The sequence below is a fragment of the Bubalus bubalis genome, chromosome 12 (assembly GCF_019923935.1).
Source record: "Bubalus bubalis isolate 160015118507 breed Murrah chromosome 12, NDDB_SH_1, whole genome shotgun sequence".
Classification (NCBI taxonomy): domain Eukaryota; kingdom Metazoa; phylum Chordata; class Mammalia; order Artiodactyla; family Bovidae; genus Bubalus; species Bubalus bubalis.
In genome coordinates, this window is record NC_059168.1 from 5,819,318 (window position 1) to 5,840,810 (window position 21,493).

The following is a 21,493-nucleotide window of genomic DNA, read 5'->3' on the forward strand; positions in this document are numbered from 1 at the left end:
TTCTGGGTGACATGTGAAAGCATTGTGAGCACCTGATTAGGAACCCGAAAACCAAACAGCTGGTGACTGTGAGAAAACGTGGAGGGCCTCTGTCTGCTGTCTCATGGGCTCCGAGGGCAGTGCACCTAACCCACAGCAGGCACTCAGTCAAAACTTCTAAACAAATGAATTTGCCAGACATGCTGAAATACAGTTGGCCTTCCGTGTCTGTGGGTTTCACACCCACGGTTGGCTGAATCCCAGAATGCGGGGCCCGTGGATACAGGGGCAACTCTGGGGGACTTGAGCATCTGTGGGACTTGGTGTCTGCAGGGGTCGTGGGACAAGCCCCCCATGGACACTGAGGGATGACTCTTCTCGTGGACCTAGTCAAGTAATCCAGCCTTTCCCCATCAGCCCTTCCTTTCCGCTTTGGTGGATCGATGTGAATGTTCTTTATAAAGGGTTCCTTCAGAAGGTCTTTCTATGGCAATGGACCAGCAGGCACACGTTCTGTTTTTAATGCCTCTGTGAGCTCCTGTGTGTGTGTGTGAGTTGCTCAGTCATTCTGACTGTTTTTCAACTCCATGGACTGTGGCCCGCTTGGCTCCTCTGTCCATGGAATTCTCCAAGCAAGAATACCGGAGCAGATTGCCATTCTCTTCTCTAGGGGATCTTTCCCATCCAAGGATCGAACCCATGTCTCTTGTGTCTCCTGAGATGGCAGGCAGATTCTTTGCCACTGGCCCCACCATGGGAGAAGCCCATGAGCTCCTGTATCTTTTAGTAAATGTTTACCACTGAACTCAAAGTGGTGTAGGGGATGGAGAACAGGGATCGTGAACTCTTCACTGACACCTTTTAATGGCAATTGTGATATTTCTGATTCAGCCCAGATCCACACTTATCAGTAAATGTACTCAGGTAGTTTCCACCGCTGAATGCATTTCATGATACCCTAGGTCCCATTTTCCACTCAGCCCTTTCATGCTTTGCAACCATTTCGCCTGGGTTAGACAAGTTCTATGTAAGAAATCGACTTGTGTGCAAGACCAAAAAAAAAAAAAAAAAAGTGCTGTGAGGTTAGTCGCGGAAATATTCAAAGAGTTATGAAACGAAGTCGTTGTTGTAACCCAGGGTCCTTGGCTCCAGTGATCCCCTCCTGCATAAAAGCATGACGGAAGACCTTCACCTATTGCGTTTTTCGCAGGCCTTGGATGGCTTCATCATTGCCGTGACGACGGATGGCAGCATCCTCTATGTTTCTGACAGTATCACTCCTCTCCTCGGGCACTTACCGGTGAGTTTCCGCCCAGACGGCCTTTGCCAGCATGTGTGATCCTCATTCCCATTCGGGTCTCAGAGTTGGGGCGCTGCGGATCTGCAGGGCCTGCGTGTGAGGAGGGTCGAGGAGTCCTGACCGGGCCAAGGCCTAGCCCCAGGTGCTTCCAGACAAAGGGCAGGGGCAGGACTGTGCCATCCTGGAATGCGTAAGACCTGAGACAGGGGCCATGGTGCGTCCCCACCCTCCACTGTCCTGGAAACCGCCCGGAAGCCCCATGCCCACGACACAGTTGTCAGAGCTCAGAGCCTCTGTGGAGGCTGACGGACACCTGCAGAGGAAGACAGGGTCCCCTGGGAGCAGCTGTAGGCGTGTGCACCAGATGGCTGGAGGCGGGCCGGGGTTTGGGGATCCCTGGAGATGTGACTGGGATGCAGTAAGTGTGACATTTGCTGGTGGCGAGGGTTCAGTGACAGGGATGACCGTGGGGGTGGGGGGAGTGAAATACTCTTCAAAGATGTTGGACCAGGAGGACCTTGGGGGCAAGGAGGATCTGGGCAGAAGGGTGAGCTCTGCAGCCCACGGAGCCACTTGGGGCATGGAATGGGGCGGTGCCGTGGGCACACCTCCCTTCCCTCTCCCTCCTCTCTCTCCCCCTCCCTCTGTCACTCCCTCCCCTCTCCCTCCCTCCTTCCCTCATACTCCCCTCCTCTCCTCCTGAGCCTCTCTGGCTCTCTGGTACCCACATCAGGATGCTCTGACTCACAGAGCAGCACTCGACTGCTGCAGGGCCCCTGGGGGGAAGGTGTCTGGCCAGCCTTCCACCTCCTGCCACACCAGCATTTATCCCCACAGAGTCTGGCCTGGAAGCATGCTGTACCAGGAGCATCCTTTGTGACTAATGGGGATAAAATATCCTCTCTTCTGTCTCCTCCCAACAAGCCCCACCAAACCGCTCAGCCCCCATCCCGCTCTGTTCCCACACACAGGCAGTTGTAAGGCTAGGGCACTGATGGGGAGGGTAGCAGCCTGCCCTGGGTTCCTGGTCATGGGAAATCATGGGCTGGGCTGATTCTGGAGGACCATGGTGGCCGCTCCTTAGCCATGCCTACCTGGGAGCGCCATGGCCTTGCTCTGTGGGTAGCTTGCCCTCCTGGGTGCTGAGCCCAGCTTTGTTTACGGCCAGGACCTCACATTGTTCTGGGTCATGCTTTTACTCAGAGGCCACTCCCCCCTCTGCTGATGACACTGGGTGAAGACCAAAGCCACTGTCCGTGATTTTCCTTTGCAGATCACTGCGTGTGGTGGCCCAGCATTTTTCACTTTGCAAGGCAGATGCCTTTGCATTACTCCAAATCCGTCTGACATTGTGGTTCAGCCCATGTCCAGGGTATATGAGGCTGGGCGTTGTCTCCCCCGAGAGCCCTTGGAAGAGGCTGGTTCTCAGTCAGCCCTCAGGAGTCGGGAATGCATTTTAATCATGGTTTTGAGGCCAGGCTGGAGTAGTGATGTGTGTGTGTGTGTGTGTGTGTGCATGCGTGTATGCGTGTGCATGCTCAGTCATGTCTGATTCTTTGCAACCGTTTGAACTGTAGCCCACCAGTCTTCTCTGTCCGTGGGATTCTCCAGGTGAGAATATTGGAGTGTGTTGCCATTCCCTTCCCCAGGGGATCTTCTTGAACCCACGTTTCCTTATTGCAGGTGGATTCTTTACTGTCTGAGCCACCAGGGAAGGAGTGATGAGACCTGATGAAATCTGCATGGTTTCTTTGGGCTGATCTGAGGAGATGGGGTGCTTCTTCAGAGGGAGTTGGGTTTTGTCTTGAGTGGACAGGATCGAGCAGCAAGAGGCACTGATGGAAAGTAAAGACATGTCGCCTCCAGAGTGACCTGGGGTTGTGCCCAGAGCCGTTTGGTGGGGTTTACACTGTTCTGCTTTCTGCTCTTGGTAATATCTGATGACTGAGTTGCCATGTGTATCAGAGGGGACTTAGTTGATTGCGAATTCTTCTGATTTGACATTATGGAGCAATTTAGAGTCATCTTTATGAATTATTTTCTTTTTTAAAAAAGGGTAGAGTTAATATTTTATTGTCACTTATCAGATGGCAGTTAGGTATATAATCTTCATACCTGATCTTTCCTTTATGTAAAAAAAACAAAATTGCAAGTTTTAAACAGTCAATGGCTAGTTGTGTCTTCAGAAAATATGATTTGATTAGATTAATTCATGAATGGTGGCTTCAAGTTTTCCCTTGTAACTCCAGAAAATTCACCCACCTTCTGTCCCTTTTTAAATAACTAGAAGGTTGGCGTGCATTTGGCTTCACACTGTGAAGCAGCATCCTGATGGCCATTCACATCTGCTTTGAGAAACAGCACATTGGAACACTTTTCAGAGAGAGAATGAGAGAAAGCCTTGATCATTTGCAAGTCCCACTGTAGTGTTGGAAAAGACTCTTCTTGAGAGTCCCTTGGACTGAAAGGATATCAAACCAGTCAATCCTAAAGAAAACCAATCCTGACTATTCATTGGAAGGACTGATGCTAAAGCTGAAGCTCCAGTACTTGGGCCACCTGATGCAAAGAGCTGACTCATTGGAAAAGACCCTGATGCTGGGAAAGACTGAAGGCAGGAGGAGAAGGGGATGACAGAGGATGAGATGGCTGGATGGCATCACTGACTCAATGGACATGAGTTTGAGCAAGCTCCAGGAGACAGTGAAGGACAGGGAAACCCGGCATGCTGCAGTCCATAGGGTTGCAAAGAGCTGGACACGACTGAGCGACTGAACAACAACAACGATAATGCTGGTTGTACAAATGAAAGCCCTGGCCAGAAGTGCAAGGTCAAAGTGGACTGTGGGGTCAAGTTCCTGGGGCAGGGGTCACAGCAGGGTGAAGAGGTCACAGAGAAGGAAGACAGAGCGCCTGACTCATGATACCACGAGATGCAGTGCTTTCAAGGAGGCGTCCCTTGGCCCTCCTTCTCCACCGTCACCTGCCCTTACCTGCCAGGAGAGTCCATCTGGTCCAGGTCACCTTGTCTAGGTGGCTGCAGGTCAGGGTGGACCTGGGAGGGTGCCCTGACTAGGAGAGGGTCCAGCAGGAGCTCTGCACATCAGACTTGATGGCAGTCTGCATCATCAGTGGCTGCACATCAGACTCGATCCCGGGTGAACAGGGTCCAGGTCAGCATTAGACTTTACTTCTCTGTGCATTTTGATCTGTATTTATCATGCATGCGGAAGCATGTGCAAGACATATATTTTGGTTTTAAACTAATGATAAGGCGAGCGTCAGCACACATGTAGCAGTCACCAGGGGTCAGACAGACAGCCCGAGGCACACAGAAGTTCATCTCTGCTCCTTTCCTGACACATCGTCCACATAGAGATGGCCATTTCCAGATCATCCTGTCTTTGTTCCTCTCTGCAGTTCTGCCAACTTGTTTTTTAACTATTTATTTTTGGGTCTTTATTGGGGCACGTGGTCTTCTCATTGTCGTCGCTTCTCTTGTTGCAAAGCACAGGCGATAGGTATCAGGCTCGGTAGTTCCACCACTTGGACTAGAGCATGTGCTTAGCAGTTGCAGCATATGGGCTTAGTTCCTTCACGGCACAGGAGATCTTCCCAGATCAGGGATCAAACCCATGTCCCCTGCACTGGCAGGCAAACTCTTAATTACTAGACCACCAGGGAAGACTGTTCTACCAACTTTTCTGTTAATTCATCATTAACCACTGCAACTGAGTATGGCCTTTGGTTTAGCTCTATGGAGACAGAGCCATGGAAAGTGTTCTCCAGTGACCTCTCCTCTCGCTTAGCTTTGCTGTGGCATTTGTCCATCTCACACCATCCAGAGTGGCCAGCATTGGTTTGCCGTCCTTGCTGTAGGCACCTGCTACAGTCCCTGCTCCCAGGCCAGCGTGGGACTCTGAGAGCGTGCCTGTGGACGTCTGTCTGTGTTGCCTAGCGGACATTTGTGGGCATCCCTCAGAGAGCTGACTGTGTGTAAGATTGCGGGATCATGGGGTAGCGACCGGTCACCAGTACTGGGTGACGCCTAGCTGTCTCCATGGTGACGGCACCCATTCACCCCCCATCAGCGGGGCTCGAGAATTCCTGCTGCTCCTTGTCACCGGAACTTGATATTGACAGGATTGTCAGTTTTTGTCGGTCTCGCATGTGAAGAAATCTTGAAATTTTGTTTTTCCCCCAATGGCTGGTGTGACTGTCTTCACGTACTTTATCAGCCATTGACTTTCCTTTCTTGTGACAACCTTGTTCAAGTATTTGCTCTTTTCCTACTAGATGGGCTGGGTCTTCCGTACAGTAATTTGTAAGCAGTCTCTGCGTGCTCTGCTTACTAGTCCTCTGCCGGGTGCCTCCTGGTCACTCTGCCCGAAGGTGACAGCGGTGGCCAGACACACAGCACCCAGCGCTGGACAAGTGAGATGGACAGCGGGCCAGTCACACGCACTCACAGTCCCAGGGAGGAGTGTGCTCCGGGGCACGCAGGCGCGCGTGGGGGCTGCACTGGGGAGCAGAGCAGGCGTGGTTTGGTAGTCACAAGAGGGTGAGGTGCCCCTCAGGTCCCACAGAGGGTATGACTGACTGGCAGGGCACTTAAGCCCAGTAACTGGGCAGTAACTGGCCCGGGGGCCCCCAGTAAGGAGGTTTGTGTAGTTCAGGGGACCTGATTGGTGGCAAGAAGGACCTGTCAGTTGGGGTGGTGAGAGGGGTTCAGGAGTCCGGGCAAGGCCCTCTCAATGCAGTTAGATGACAAGGCCACATGTCACTGTGAACCTGCATCCCAGGCGCACACCACAGGTCTGTCCGTTGCAAATAACTGCTCTCGCTTGCGGTTTGCCTTGCCCTCTCTTTTGATGAAGAGAGAGTGTCTTTAGAGTTGGTCCTTTTTATATCTGAATTCATCCTTCATTCCTCGTGGGTGGAAGCTGTTTTCTGTACTGTCTTCAGAGAGTCTTCCTGTTTGGCAGTCGTCAGCTGGATTCTGAATCTTGTTGTTCAGTTGCTCAGTCATGTCTGACTCTTTGTGACCCCACGGACTGCAGCACACCAGGCTTCCCTGTCCATCACCATCTCCCAGAATTTGCTCAAACTTTTGTCCATTGAGTCAGTGATGCCATCCAACCATCTCATCCTCTGCTGTCCCCTTCTCCTGCCTTCAATCTTTCCCAGCATCAGTGAGTCGGCCCTTTGCATCAGGTGGCCAAAGTACTGGAGCTTCAGCTTCAGCACCAGTCCCTCCAATGAACACCCAGGACTCATCTCCTTTAGAATGGACTGGTTGGATCTCCTTGCAGTCCAAGGGACTCTCAAGAGTCTTCTCCAATACCACAGTTCAAAAGCATCTATTCTTTGGTGATTCTGAATCTGCTGCTTCTGCTGCTAAGTCACTTCAGTCGTGTCCGACTCTGTGACCCCATAGACGGCAGCCCACCAGGCTCTGCCGTCCCTGGGATTCTCCAGGCAAGAACACTGGAGTGGGTTGCCATTTCATTCTCCAATGCATGAAAGTGAAAAGTGAAAGTGAAGTCGCTCTGTCGTGTCCAACTCTTAGCGACCCCATGGACTGCAGCCTACCAGGCTCCTCCATCCATGGGATTTTCCAGGCAATGTACTGGAGTGGGGTGCCATTGCTTTCTCCGGATTCTGAATCTAAACTGAATCAAATAAGATCACACATGCATCCCATCTGGAGAAGGAAATGGCAACCCACTTCAGTATTCTTGCCTGGGAAATCCCACAAACAAAGGAGCCTGGCAGGCTACAGGCCGTAGGGTCGCAAAGAGTCAGACTCGATGAGCGACTGAGCACGCATGCCTCCCACACCACAGTCCTCCTGGAGACCGAGCCCCTGGCTGCTTTCTGAGCCCAGTCCTGCCTCTGCTTAACATGAGGCTTCTTTTTCACCAAAATCTCCTTCACACCACGGCTGTCACAGACCTCCAGCCAGAAATGCTGGGGCCCCTCGGGCACATCCTGAGCGGGGTGTCCACACAGCCTGCTCCCAGCCCAGCTGGCCAGTCTGTGCACTTCTGTGCTCACTTAACTTTGCTGGTGTGGCTCAGAGACAGAGGACTATGCTTTCTGTCAGAGATCCTCCGCAGGCTCTCATGGGGCCTAGGAGACAACATAGGAGAAGTGCTGTTGGGAATTCATGGCAGTCATTTAAAGTGAAGCCCAGAAAAGGGCACAATTCTTTTCTTGTTGTTGTGTTTTGTTTTTTAATTTATTTTAATTGGAGTGTAATTGCTTTCCCTGGTAGCCCAGGGGTAAAGAATCCGCCTGCCAGTGCAGGAGAAAGGCGGGTTTGATCCCTGGGTGGGGAAGATCCCCTGGAGAAGGACATGGCAACCTACTCCAGTATTCTTGCCTGGAGAATCCCATGGGCAGAGGGGCCTGGCTGGCTGCAGTCCCTGGGGTTGCAGAGAGTTGGATGTGACTTGACAACTAAACAACAGCAATACTTGCTTTACGATGTTGTGATAGTTTCCTCTGTATAATGAAATGAATCAGCTATGTGTATATATACATCCCCTCCCTCCCTCTCCACACCCCACCCCCCATCCCACCCCTCTAGGTCATCCCAGAGCACCAGGCTGGGCTTCCTGTGTTACACAGAAGCTTCCCGTTAAGTATCTATTTTACACATTTTTGTTTTGTTACTCAGTCGTCTCCAACTCTTTGCAACCCCATGAACTATAGCACATCAGGCTTCCCTGTCCTTCATGATCCCCCAAGAGTTTGCTCAAACTCATGTCCGTTGAGTTGATGATGCCATCCAACCATGTCGTCCTCTGTCTTCCCCTTCTCCTCCTATGCTCAGTCTTTCCCAGCATCAGGGTCTTTTCCAATGAGTTGGCTCTTCGCATCAGGTGGCCAGAGTACTGGAGCTGCAGAGTCAGCCCTTGCAATGCGTGCTCAGGGCTGCTTTCCACGTGGTGGTGTGTGTGTGTCGATGCTGCTCTCTCAGCCTGTCCCCTTTCCTTCCCCCACTGTGTCCACACGCCCATTCTCTACGTCTGCATTTCTGTTCCTGAAGGGCAGGTTGTTGATGAGGTAGCCAAGGGCATAGCAGCAAGTTGGCATCAAGAACCTTCCGTCTGTAACACATAAATGATGTTCCGGCTCATGTGATTCAGCTATGGGATTGCACCTCCCCTCCCTCATCTCTGCAATTGCCACAGTTTTAATAAACAGAGCTCACTCCATGCATTCAAGGGACAGTGCAATTGCAGGGATAATTTACTCTCCTGTGAGCACTAGTGTTTAAATTCTCAAATTATCATTGTTTGTGTTGGTTTCCAGCACATGGAAATTGCATAATAGGAATAGAACAGCAAAGACCCAGAAAGAGCTCGCTCTGTGCTGGGCGTGTTCGGAGTTCTGCTCATGTGTCAACTCTTCATCCTCACGACCCCTCCTCCCACAGCTTACCTCTCCCTCCTGCCTCCAGCATTCATCTTTGTCCTGTGCATGACCTGCATCCTGAGGTGCCCCCACAGCCCTCTGACCTGCCAGTCATCCCCCCACAGGAACCACAAGGCCAGGCAGCCCCCCACCTTGCACCCTGCCACCCCACCATCAGGGGTGTGGGCTTCCGACCGGCCCTCCGAGGAAAGACTGTGCCATGACGTAGTCATTGTTTTCAAGGATCCAGGATGTCTTTAAGAAGAAAGAGTACTGTCATCTGTGAGCGTGAGTCATGCTCCAAAAAACTAAAGGGAGTGGGCTTAAAATAGAATCAAGAACATCAGAAGGGACTCAGAGAAAGCCAGACTGAGAAGATGATGGCACAGTGAGTACTGTGGATGCAGAGAGATGAAAACAGGAGCCTCTATGTGGGGAGCCCGGGAGACCCCGGAGTCCCTCCCTCCACCCCTGCCCTTCAGTGGCCACCAAGCCTGTCCTCCAGCCCTGGAGCCTGGGCTGCAGGCAGGGAGGGACTTGCCTACTTTGCTGTGCTGCTGGAAGAAAGGACCAGAACACGGCATCCTGAGTTGGTGGCGAGCGGGTGGACAATGACGTTGTCAATTGAGCCCTCTGGACTTGGCCCCTTCCTCCGAGTCTCCCCTTCCCTGACCTGTTACACCCACCTGGCTTTTGTGCTCCCTCCCTCCTCCAGCCACTAGAGGGTTTGAAATAAAAGCAAAGTCATGCCCCTCTTTGTCCCTGTCCCCCAGTGGATGCTCTGGCACACGGGCTCAGCCCTGCCGCCCCAGCGATGCTGAGGCCAGACCCCACTGCCCTTTCCCTTCCCTCTTCCTACTTTCCGCTCCCTGGCTGGGCCATCAGGGCCCCCATCCCCACTTCTGTTTGGGCCTGGACCCCTGCCTGGGCAGCCACATGGTTCTTTCAGTTCATCACCATGCTTTTCTTGAAGGCCAAGCACCGTCCAATGTCAGGGGTGCGGGTGAGGCAGGCAGAGAACCCACGTCATCACTTGAAAGGAGAAAACTTAGGGTTGTGTCCTGCGGGATTAACAAGCCACCATCCTGCCTGGCATCTGCCATGTGCCCTGGTACCAGCAGCGGATTCAAATCCACTCCTCTCACCTCACAGCCTCCTCATTCTTCACTGGAGCAAACTGCAGCTTGGAAGGCAGAGCTGTGCTCACATCCCACCTCGGGGGCTCCCACCTGCCTCTCCCCCCACCCCCTACGCCTTACCCCCTGGTCAAAGGTGTGCCAACAAAGTTGGTATAGTCAAAGCTATGGTTTTTCCAGCAGTCATGTACAGATGTGAGAGTTTGACCATAAAGAACGCTGAATGCCAAAGAATTGGTGTTTTTGAACTATGGTGCTGGAGAAGACTCCTGAGAGTCCCTTGGACAGCAAGGAGATCCAACCAGTTCATCCTAAAGGAAATCAACCCTGAATATTCATTGGAAGGACTGATGCTGAAGCCGAAGCTCCAGTACCACCTGATGCGAAGAGCCGATTCATTGGAAAAGACCCTGATGCTGAGAAAGACTGAGGGTGGAAAGAGAAGGGTACAACAGAGGCTGAGATGGTTGGATGGCATCACTGACCCAATGGACATGAATTTGAGTAAGCTCTGGGAGTTGGCGATGGACAGGGAGGCCTGGCGTGCTGCAGTCCGTGGAGTCGCAAAGAGTCAGACACGACTGAGCGACTGAAAAACAACAAAGACGGGGCCTTCCCCGGCGGGTACAGATGACACAGATACAGTGGCCAGAGGAGCAAGGGTGAGACGTGGGTCCTGTTGAGAGTGCGGGGCTGTCACGGGCCCTTTCTCAGGAGAGATGACTTCAAAGCCGGGACCCACAGGATGCGCGGGAGTTACGGAGCACCAGGAGAGGGTGTGGAATGTTCCAGCCTGGGGGAGCAGCCTGGGGGGAGTCCCAGAGGATGGGCACAGCTGGCAACCTGGAGAAAGGACAGTTTGAGGGGCTGGAGAAGGTCTAGGGACAGAGGGTGTGCTGAGCAGAGCCTGATGAGTGAATCAAGGTATTTGGGCTTGTCCCGGGAGCAGTCGGACAGTCAGAAGCCAACGAAAGGATTTAAGCAAGATGGTGACTTGATCTGAAATAAGGCTGCTGCTGCTGCTGCTGCTGCTGCTGCTGCTAAGTCGCTTCAGTCGTGCCCGACTCTGTGTGACCCCATAGACGGCAGCCCACCCGGCTCCCCCATCCCTGGGATTCTCCAGGCAAGAACACTGGAGTGGGTTGCCATTTCCTTCTCCAATGCATGAAAGTGAAAAGTGAAAGTGAAGTCACTCAGTCGTGTTGCTGGCAGAGTACAAATTGGGCAGAGGACAAAAGTTGATGTGGGAAGACCAGTCTGGCCATTCGCCAGAGATAATGGTTTGGATGAGGGTGGAGGCCATAGAGAAAGAAAGGAGTGGATCTGACAGAAACTTTATTAACTTTTTATTTTGTATTGGGGTATAGCCGATTGGATTTCCCTGGTGGCTCAGAGGGTAAAGCGTCTGCCTACAATGCGGGAGACCCGGGTTCGATCCCTGGGTTGGAAGATCCCCTGGAGAAGGAAAGGGCAACCCACTCCAGTACTCTTGCCTGGAGAATCCCATGGATGGAGGAGCATGGCGGGCTACGGTCCATGGGGTTGCAAAGAGTCAGACACGACTGAGTGACTTCACTTTCATTTTATAGCCAATTAACAATGTTGTGATAGTTTCAGGTGGAAAGCCAAGGGGCTCAGCCATACATATACATGTATCCGTTCTCCCCCAAACTCCCCTCCCAGCCAGGCTGCCACACAACACTGAGCAGAGTTCCCTGTGCTCTACAGTAGGTCCTTGCTGGTGATCCATTTAAAATATAGCTGTGCGTATCTGTTCTTCCCAAACTCCCTAACTGTCCCTTCCCCACATCCTTCTGGCAACCACAAGTTCATTCTCTAAATCTGTGAGTCTCTTTCTGTTTTGTAAGTAACTTCATTGTATCATTTCATTGAAGATTCCTCCTCTAAGGGATGTCATACCATATTTCTCCTTCTCTGTCTGACTTACTTCACTCAGTATGACAGTCTCTTGGATATGAGAGAATTTGAGGGAGGAAAATCTCACAGCGTTTGGATGTTGGATAGAGAGAGGTCAGAGATGCTGCTGTGTGTCGGGTGTGGGCAGGTGACTGCCTAGCAACACTGCACGTGGGGAGAGGAACACGGTGGGAGGAGGATATGGCACTGGGTGTGTGTGTGGACCCGCAGTCCCCAGGGGCCTCTGGGAGCCAGTTGGAAGGTTAAGCCAGGGCTCCTGAGAGCGAGCTGCCTGCCTGTACAAATGTGAGAGTATATACAGTCCATGCTTGACGCTGTAGGCGGGGATGAGTTTAGGGAGGGACGGAGGCACGCCTGTCTCCTCTCTCTCCCCTCTGTCGTCTCCCACCTGTACTGGCCACACACTGTGCTGTGCTCAGTCACCTCAGTCATGTCCAACTCTGCAACCCTATGGACTGTAGCCCACCAGGCTTCTCTGTCCATGAGATTCTCCAGGCAAGAATACTGGAGTGGGTTGCCATGCCCTCCTCCAGGGGATCTTCCCAACCCAGGGATCAAACCTGGGTTTCTTAAATCCCTGCATTGATTGGCAGGCAGATTCTTTACCACTAGCCACCATAAATTTAAATCACCCCGTGTGCTCTGACCACATGGGGTTATTTACATTTCAATTAGAATAATTAAATACAATTAAAAATTCTGTCTTTGGGGGATTTCCCTGGTGGTCTGGTAGTTAGGACTTAGTACTTTCATTGCCAGAGCCCCAATTCAATCCCTGACTGGGGAACTAAGCTCCCAAGGGGTGGCTACAAAAATGTCTTCAGTCACACTAGCCCCATTTCAAGTGCTCAGAAGCCATGTGGCTCATGGCTTCCCTAGTGGCCAGCGCAGGTTACAGACCACTTCTATCATCACAGACCACTCTGGTGGACAGCACTGGGTCCAGGCTCTATTGGATTTGTGTCCACGGGTGCCCAGGTCTTCAGAAGAAAAAGTACAATTCCTTAGATTAGCTGCCTTGAGAAGGCAGCTGTTTGCTGATCTGAAGGTCAGAGGAGGAACCCTGCACTCTTCAAGGTGCTTCACGGGAGTGGCTGGCCTCATGCTGGGGCTCCGCGTCAGCCACAGGGCCCCCGCTAGAACTTGGGAGTCTCGGCACACAAGGCTCCTCTTCATGTTTGTCTGGCCTAAGTCTGAATTCTTTCTCGGGCCCATGGGCAATAGTGCGTTTGCATTTGAGCGAGTAAAGCCTTCTCGATGACAATTCATGACCACAGAGTCTCCACAGAGAATCAGATCTGGAGCTTCTCATTTCAGAAGTCAGTTCTGAGTCGTCAGGAAGGTTCAGTTTCTGCTCTTGCTTTTGTTTTCCATCTTCGTGGAGTGTGTACCTTTGTTCTTTTCTTTTCCAGTCGGATGTCATGGATCAGAATTTGTTAAATTTCCTTCCAGAGCAAGAACACTCGGAAGTCTATAAAATGCTCTCTTCCCATATGCTTGTGACGGACGCCCCTTCCCCAGAATACTTAAAATGTAAGTTTAACTTCACTGGTTTTATGAGAGAGAAAGATAAGGATCTTATATTAGAAAGGAAAGTTAAGAGTCTACAGCCATACCACCCTTAAGGCGCCCGATCTAGTCTGATCTCAGAAGCTAAGCAGGGTTGGGCCTCGTTAGCACTTTGATGGGAGAAAGGAAGTTAGAATGAATTAAGAAGGGAGGACTAATTTTAAAAATAATTTTCCTTGTGACTCAGAACATATCCAAGATCCTTAGAGGTATATTTTAAGTTTAAAGCTAAAACCGGAGTTTGGAATATGTAAGACATTGAACTTTTATGTGGAAATTTTGAAAACCACAGAGCTTTAGAATAATAACTTTGTTTTGCATGTGATAACAAGAGATTACCTTTTTTTCATATGAGAGCCTTTTAGTAATAAAGGATACAAAAATCACTGAATAATCTGTTTATTTTGGAGGACGCTAGAAAACTAGATTTGTATGATACTAAGTAACCAACTAAAAACAATAATTAGGTCAAAACTCTCTTCTGAGGCCGTCGTCTGATTATTTATATACATTTGCAGATTTTGCGGAATTTTAAAGTTTTTATCAAAATCAGCAACTCGGATAGAAAAGGATGGGGAACACATGTATACCTGTGGCGGATTCATTTTGATATTTGGCAAAACTAATACAATTATGTAAAGTTTAAAAATAAAATAAAATTTAAAAAAAAAAAAAAAAGAAAGCTGGCCTGGTCACTTAATGAAGCACGTTCTTTGATGATGATAGTAACAGAGCCTTATACCTATTCAAGCCTTAGTTCCTTTTCCATGAATAATTTGTCCTGTTGTACATCTGATTTTCCTTCAAAGCAAAGTGGAAAGATTAAATTAAAGAGAGCAGCCCTATGTGAGCAGCTTTATTTTAACATACCATATGAAAACGACCAGAACTAATCAATGCCGACAGAACCAACCGCAGACATCTGTGATTAAATTAAGACTAATTGGCTCCGAGTACGGGATGCAAACTATCTATAAACTATGGAGCGGAAAAACCTATGTTGTCAAGTTTATAAAACCATGTCCGAAAGTCAGCTGTAAGGAGACCACTAGCCCGGCCATGTGTTGACCAGACCCTGTGAGTTTCCCACGATGCTGCTTGTTTAGTCTAGAATCATTGGCGTAATGCTTTTATTCCCTTTCTCTCCTTTTTTTCCTTTAACGGCCCAGCTGACAACGATTTAGAGTTTTATTGCCATCTTCTCAGAGGCAGCTTGAACCCAAAGGAATTTCCAACTTACGAATACATAAAATTTGTAGGAAATTTTCGCTCTTACAACAATGGTAAGCATTCATTGTCATACAAGTGCGGGGACCTGCCCAGGGGGGCGAGAGTATCGCCGTGGCGGGGAGCAGGGAGAAGATGTGCCTTCCGCATTTGCATGTGGATTTCTGTGCTCCAAGGATGTGCTTCTGTTGCTCGTAAATGGGTATCGCCCGTTCGGGAAGAACACGCCCCCACGCCTGTTTACGCCAGCGCAATAAGTGCCGCCAAAAGGCACATTATTCATTTATTTATTTTCAGGCTAATGGAGTAGTTCTGTGCTGCGAGAAACAAACAGCAGTTAATAAAGAACAGGCTCAGCCTACACACAGCTAAACAGGGCTTCACCGGGACACGAGGATGCATAACCTTGGCGGCTGCATTTTTATCCTCCTTTATACAGAAGTGCCTAGAGCCTGTTTTCATAGCTTCAGTCCGTGGGCCTTCGGGGCTTTCATGGGCCTTCTGGGCTTCCCTGGTGGCTCAGAGGGTGAAGAATCTGCCTGCAAAGTGGGAGACCATGTTTGATTTCTGGGTTGGAAAGATCCCCTGGTAATGGCTATCCACCTTCGTATTCTTGCCTGGGAAATCCTGTGGACAGAGGAGCCCTAGCGGGCTACAGTCTGTGGGGTCGCAAAGAGGCAGACATGACTGAGTGACTAACTTTTCACAGGGGCCTCGTGTTCAATCTGGACGTGGTCCTTTTATAAGGAGCCGCCCACCTCCATTAGATGAATTATCAAACCGCATAAGCCAAGCAGTAAAATGATGCTTTCTGGAATGACCCAGATAACTCACTGTGTCTAAACTCTCAATTAGACTTAAACCCTCTGTTTTACTTTTGACCCCAAAATGAGAATACAGGCCTGATGCCAGAGATTCAGAAACACAAGCCCCAGCACACAGCCCCCATTGAGGAGCCCAGCTCAGGGTGGCCAGTCCTCAAAACCCAACACAAAACACCTAATTTTGAAAGCTCTAGCATTTCATAAAACAGCAAAGATGGGAGGAAAAAACAGAAAGCAGTGTTCATAGGAAATGGTGAAAAGAGAGCAGACGGAAGGAGAAAGCACATGGAAACAAATACAGAAAGATGAGGGGCGATGGGAAGGAGGGGTGGGCAGGTGAATGATGGGGGGACTGATGACCCCCTGACTTGTGCCGCTTCGCTTGCTGTTGGCTCTGACCCATGGTCAAGTCCATCACCCCCATCGAATTAGTCCCAGAGTTTCCAATAGAAGCAGCCAGAGTTGTGACCCTGAGTCCTAATGCTGAGCTCACCAGGATGTCTCCTCCAGTCTCAGTAGATCCCTGTTGTATGTTATTTGCATAAACATACAGGATTTGCTTAAAAGGCTGCAATGATTTGCTAAACAGCATAATCCTCCAGGCCCAGCATTCAGGGCTGATTCCTGGATGATGGGCTCCATGGCCAATTTAGGGCCCTTCTGAGAAGCTCCCCCATTCCCAGGGCTCAGGATGTTTGAGTGGTTGGAAGTGGTAGCAGGTCAGCCTTCCCCAGTGTGTGTGTGTGTGTGTGTGTGTGTGTGTGTGTGTGTGTTAGTTGCTCAGTCATGTCTAACTCTTTGCAATGTTATGAATTGTAGCCCTCCAGCCTTCTTTGTCTATAGGATTCTCCAGGCAAGAATACTGGAGTGGGTTGCCATTCCCTTCTCCAGGGGATCTTCCTGACCCAGGAATCAAACCCAGGTCTCCTTACTTGCAGATGAGTTCTTTACCATCTGAGCCACCAGGAAAGCTCCAGGGAACCTCTAAATCTGGGCAAATCAGGGTGAAGCCCAGGCTTGCCCACCTCTAACCTGACTCATCTGAGAGGCTTTCCTGAACCACATGGGATACAAGCATAATAAACCACACAACTAAGTAAAGAAACTGACCCAAGTGGTGCCCCATGACAGTCAATTTGGTGCTAGCCTGGTGCCCGTGGTTCCCTGGGCAAGGGAGCTTGTTACCGTGCAGATTCCCTGGATGTCACTGGAAGATTCTAGTTCAGGAGACCTGAGAGTGGGGCTGGGACTGAGCAGAAGGAAAAGAGTCTTGGGGTTCATATACAAAGGAACTTTGACTTGGAGAAACTGTCCCGTTGAAATCCGAAAGTCCAATGTTTGCATAGGAATTTTAAAAATTTGTTTATTTTTATTGAAGGATAGTTGCTTTACAATATTGGTTTGATTTCTGTCATACATCAACATGAATTAGCCATCGGTGTACATATGTCCCCTCCCTCTTGAACCTCCCTCCTACCTCCCACCTTTTCCCAGCCCTCTAGTTTGTTACAGAGCCCTAGTTTCACTTCCCTGAGTCACACAACGAATTTCCATTGGCTATCTATTTTACATTTGATAGTGTGTATGCTTCTATGCTACCCTCTCCAGAGGAACCTGTCTGGCTACAGTTCATGGGTCTTAAAGGGTCAGACACGACTGAAGCAACATGCTTCCATGCTACTTTCTCCATTCACCTTACCCTCTCCTTCCTCCCCTAACCCTTGTCCATAAGTCTGTTCTCTATGTGTACATCTCCATCGCTGCTCTGCATAGGAATTTTAATGACACTCCTCTTGCTTACAGAGCTCTTCCAGGCAACTCTGTCCTTGAATTAATATAAGTGTTGGCTTGGATGTTGCTTAAAATGTGTGCAGTGGCCATAATGCCACCTGCTGGGGTAGCAGCTTATCCCCATTGGCTGCATGTAAGGAAGGGCCCCCAGAGTGCCAAGACTATGGAAATTCTGGGATGCTGCTCCCATGTGTCTCCATGACAACAGCGCACATGCTGAATGAAGGGTTCCGGGTTGTGATTGGCTGGTGAGCAGTGTTATCCTGTGAATTTACATTTCCACAACTCTCATTAAGAGGCTACTGAACACTGCTTTGAAGCTTCCTGTCATTTATCACATTTTAGAGGGTTTCAGGGAAGTAGCCTGGCTTCATTGAGAATACCTGAGACTTTTCATTTTTTTTAACCAAAAAGGTTTTATTTTCAAGTTGAGACAATGTTTGTTTGCCTGAAACAATGTGTGGAAATCATGTGTGATTTTTTTTTTTTTTTGAAACTGTTACTGCTAAAAACACACAGCACACAAAGTGGAAAATTTTAAACCAAGGATCTAAAACCAGTGTGTCTTTCCAGAGCCTGCTAAACAAACCAAAGTTAGGGGGTTTTTCTTGAAAAAAGAGTCTCCAAATGTAATTGTGGAAAAGCTGAAATCTAATTCTTACTCAGATTAAAACAGCAAAATATGTCAGATGAATGAATTTCTGAGATGGAACCCTATGCAATCACATCCAGCCATTTTTTATCTCTCAAGTAAGGCTTAATGTTAAGAAACCATTCAAATTTGGTTCTGTAGGTTTACTTGTCAATAAACGTGAAATAATGGAATAACAAAACAGCTCATCTTAGGAAGGTTTCCTTAGCACCAGGCCCTGGGCTCAGTCCTGACATTGGTCATCTCATTGAATCCTGGCAGCAGTCTCTTGAGATTGTCCTAATGGCATTATCCTATATTTTTTAAAATTGAAGATTAGTTGATTCACAATGTTATGTTGGTTTCCGGTGTGCAGCACAGTGATTGAGTAATACATATATGTATGTATATGTACATCCCAGCTGGTGCTAGTGGTAAAGAAAATCCTCCTGCCAGCGCAGGAGATACAAGAGATGCAGGTTGGATCCCTGGGTCAGAAAGATCCCCTGGAGAAGGAAATGGCAACCCACTCCAGTATTCTTGCCTGGGAAATCCCATGGACAGAAGAGCCCGGTGGGCCATGGGGTTGCATAGAGTCAAACACAGCTGAGGGACTGAGCACACACATATATGTGCATATATGTATTAAATATGTATGGATATATGTATGAATATTAAAAGTGAAAGTGTTAGTTGCTCAGTCGTGTCCAACTCCTTGGAATCCCATGGACTGTAGCTCACCAGGCTCCTCTGTCCATGAAATTCTCCAGGCAAGAATACTGGAATGGGTAGCTATTCCCTTCTGCAGAGTATCTTCTCAACCCAGGGATTGAACCCAAGTCTCTCACATTTCAGGCAGATTCTTTACCATCTGAGTCACCAAGGAATCCCTATATATGAATATATATATACTTTTTCAGATTCTTTTCCCTTATAGATTATTACAAAATACTGAGTATTATTTTTTGTGCTATACAGTAGGTCCTTGTTGGTTATCTCTTTTATATGCACTAGTGTGTATATGTTAGTCTCAAACTCCTAATTTATTCCTCCCCACCACCAGATTTCCCTTTTGGTAACCATAAGTTTGTTTTCTAAGTCAGTGAGTCTGTTTCTGTTTTGTAAATAAATTCATTTGTATCTTTTTCTTTTTAGATTCCACAGATGAGTGATATCATTTGATATTTGTCTTTGACTTAGTTCACTCAGTATGATAATCTCTAGGTCCATCCATGTTGCTGCAAATGGCATTATTTCATTCTTCTTATGCCTGAGTAGTTTTTGGTTTTTGTTTTTTTGGCTGTGCTGGGTATTCATTGCTGCACGGGTTTTTCTCTGGTTGCAGCTAGTGCGGGCCACCCTCTAGTTGTGATACCCAGGCTTCTCAGTGCAGTGGCTTCTCGTTGCGGAGCACAGGCTCTAGGGCAGACATCAGTAGATGTGGCGTGTGCGCTCAGTAATTGCAGCTCCCAGGCCCAATAGTTGTGGCACACGGGCTTAGCTGCTTCATGTCATATGGGATCTTCTCGGATCGGGGATTGAACCTGGGTTTCCTGCATTGGCAGGCAGAATCTTTACCACTTAGCCACCAGGGAAGGCTGGGGTGTATGTACCTTTTCAAATTATAGTTTTCTCCAGATATATGGCATCATTCCGTCTTAACAGAGGAGGAAATTGATACATAAGAGAGTTAAGTCTCAAGCGCACAGCTGGGACATGTGGAATCCACGTTCAGAGCAAATCTAACCCAGAACTCATATTCTTAACTTCAGTGCTTTGCTGCTCCCTACAAATCTAGCTGGAAATTGCACATTTAAATGCAAACACAGGCCTCTCCCTGGCATCTAGCATCCTGTAGGTCCACAATGTTTGTTCCTGTACACATCAGGTGTCCTGGATGTTTAGGTACCAGGATGTTTAAGAGTGCCTTAGACTTAAGTCAAATGCAGACACACAGACATGGCATGGACTGTGATGAAGGAACAGGTTTATACTCACAGGTCCCTAGACCTGCACACCACGAGACGCTCCAGGGCAGGCCAGGAGCAGAGCAGGCTGATGAAATGTGGGTGAGGGCCTCTAGCATGGTTTCTGTGGAAAAGAGCAGAGCTTGGGCTTGGCTGGTTTGAATAATTTCAGCAGGCTTTGGGGGGTAAGGGTTTCCCTGGTGGCTCATCAGGGAAGAGTCTGCCGGCCAATGCAGGAGATGAGGGTTCGATCCCCGGGTTGGGAATCTCCCCTGGAGAAGGAAATGACAACCCACTCTAGTATTCTTGCCTGGGAAATTCTATGGACAGAGAAGCCTGGTGGGCTGTAGTCCTTGAGGGTCACAAAAGAGCTGGACACGACTGAGCAACCTAACAACTTGGGGTTAAGGGCTGTCCCCATTGCCTGGTCCTGGTGTGATTTGGGCAGGTGGAGAGTGGCTCAGAGTATGAGAGCGAGATGGAGATGTTTGGGGGGTATGAGCACTGGATGGATTGGTTTGCATCTGAAAAGTACACCAGAAGTGAGAGGTTTACTATCTCTAGGAGTTGTCTGACCCTGAGAGGAGCACTCCCTCTAGCTCAGCCCTGCCCCCAAATTCAAAACATCAAATACAGAAACATAATTATTATACAGGCCACCCCACGCAACTTCCCCAAGGTCCCAGGCAGGCACAGGGTAAGAGCAATATATAAAGGGTAGAAGGGATGACATCAGTTAACATCAGTTTTATTTTAATCGAATACCTGTTCATACTTTGCGGAGAAGGCAGTGGCACCCCACTCCAGTACTCTTGCCTGGAAAATTCCACGGACGGAGGGGCCTGGTGGGCTGCAGTCCTTGGGGTTGCTAAGAGTCAGACATGACTGAGCAACTTCACTTTCACTTTTCACTTTCACGCATTGGAGAAGGAAATGGCAACCCACTCCAGTGTTCTTGCCTGGAGAATCCCAGGGATGGGGGAGCCTGGTGGGCTGCCGTCTATGGGGTGACATAGAGTTGGACACGACTGAAGCAACTTAGCAGCAGCAGCAGCAGCAGCTCATACTTTGAGGAACTGTTAATATATAGGAAACCCGACTTGGGTCCATTACCATGAAAAGTCCTATTATTTCTGTAGGGCTGACTAATTTGAGGAGCATTGTCTGATTCTATTTGTTTTTTTTAATTTGTGTTTATGTTTATTTAACTTTGGCTGCACTGGGTCTTCACTGATGCGGGCGGGTTTTCTCTGCGATGAGCAGGGCTTTCTTTTTGCTGCAGGCCCGGGCTTCTCATTGCTGTGGCCTCTCTTGTTGCAGAGCACAGGCTCTAGAGCTCTGGCCCAGTAGTTGTGGTCCGCAGGCTCAGCTGTCCCAAGGCATGTGAGATCTTCCCGGACCAGGGATTGAACCTGTATCCCCTGCATTGGCAGGCAGATTACCAACTACTGAACCCACAGGAAGTCCCTGGTGAATTCTTTTTTGATACCTGGACAGAGGCAGTACTGAATTTACTCACCTGTGGACTCATCACCACCCTTCCTGGGCCCACAGAGTCCATACCTGGCACATATGTATGTACCTGATAGAGGCAGGTTGATGTAGACTGAGGCTCCAAATCCTCGGCCCTGGACACACAGGTGGTGGGGGAGGAGCCAGGATTTAGGCCAAAGACTTGTGACTCCAGGTGAGCTGAGGACAGAGTACTC

At 49.2% G+C, this 21,493-nt stretch overlaps 1 protein-coding gene across 6 annotated transcripts in view; it reads left to right on the forward strand.

Moving 5' to 3' along the window:
• The window catches only part of NPAS2 (neuronal PAS domain protein 2), a 207,781-nt gene that overhangs the window by 132,668 nt on the left and 53,620 nt on the right, over positions 1-21,493 (forward strand). For 5 of the 6 annotated variants that reach the window (XM_025260716.3, XM_044925671.2, XM_044925672.2 and 2 more), the window contains 3 exons: positions 1,190-1,279; positions 13,188-13,308; positions 14,514-14,627. In XM_025260716.3, the coding sequence (XP_025116501.2) occupies positions 1,190-1,279; positions 13,188-13,308; positions 14,514-14,627 (325 nt within the window). The remainder of the gene's footprint in view (positions 1-1,189; positions 1,280-13,187; positions 13,309-14,513; positions 14,628-21,493) is intronic. The other variant, XM_044925674.2, reaches the window with a different exon arrangement.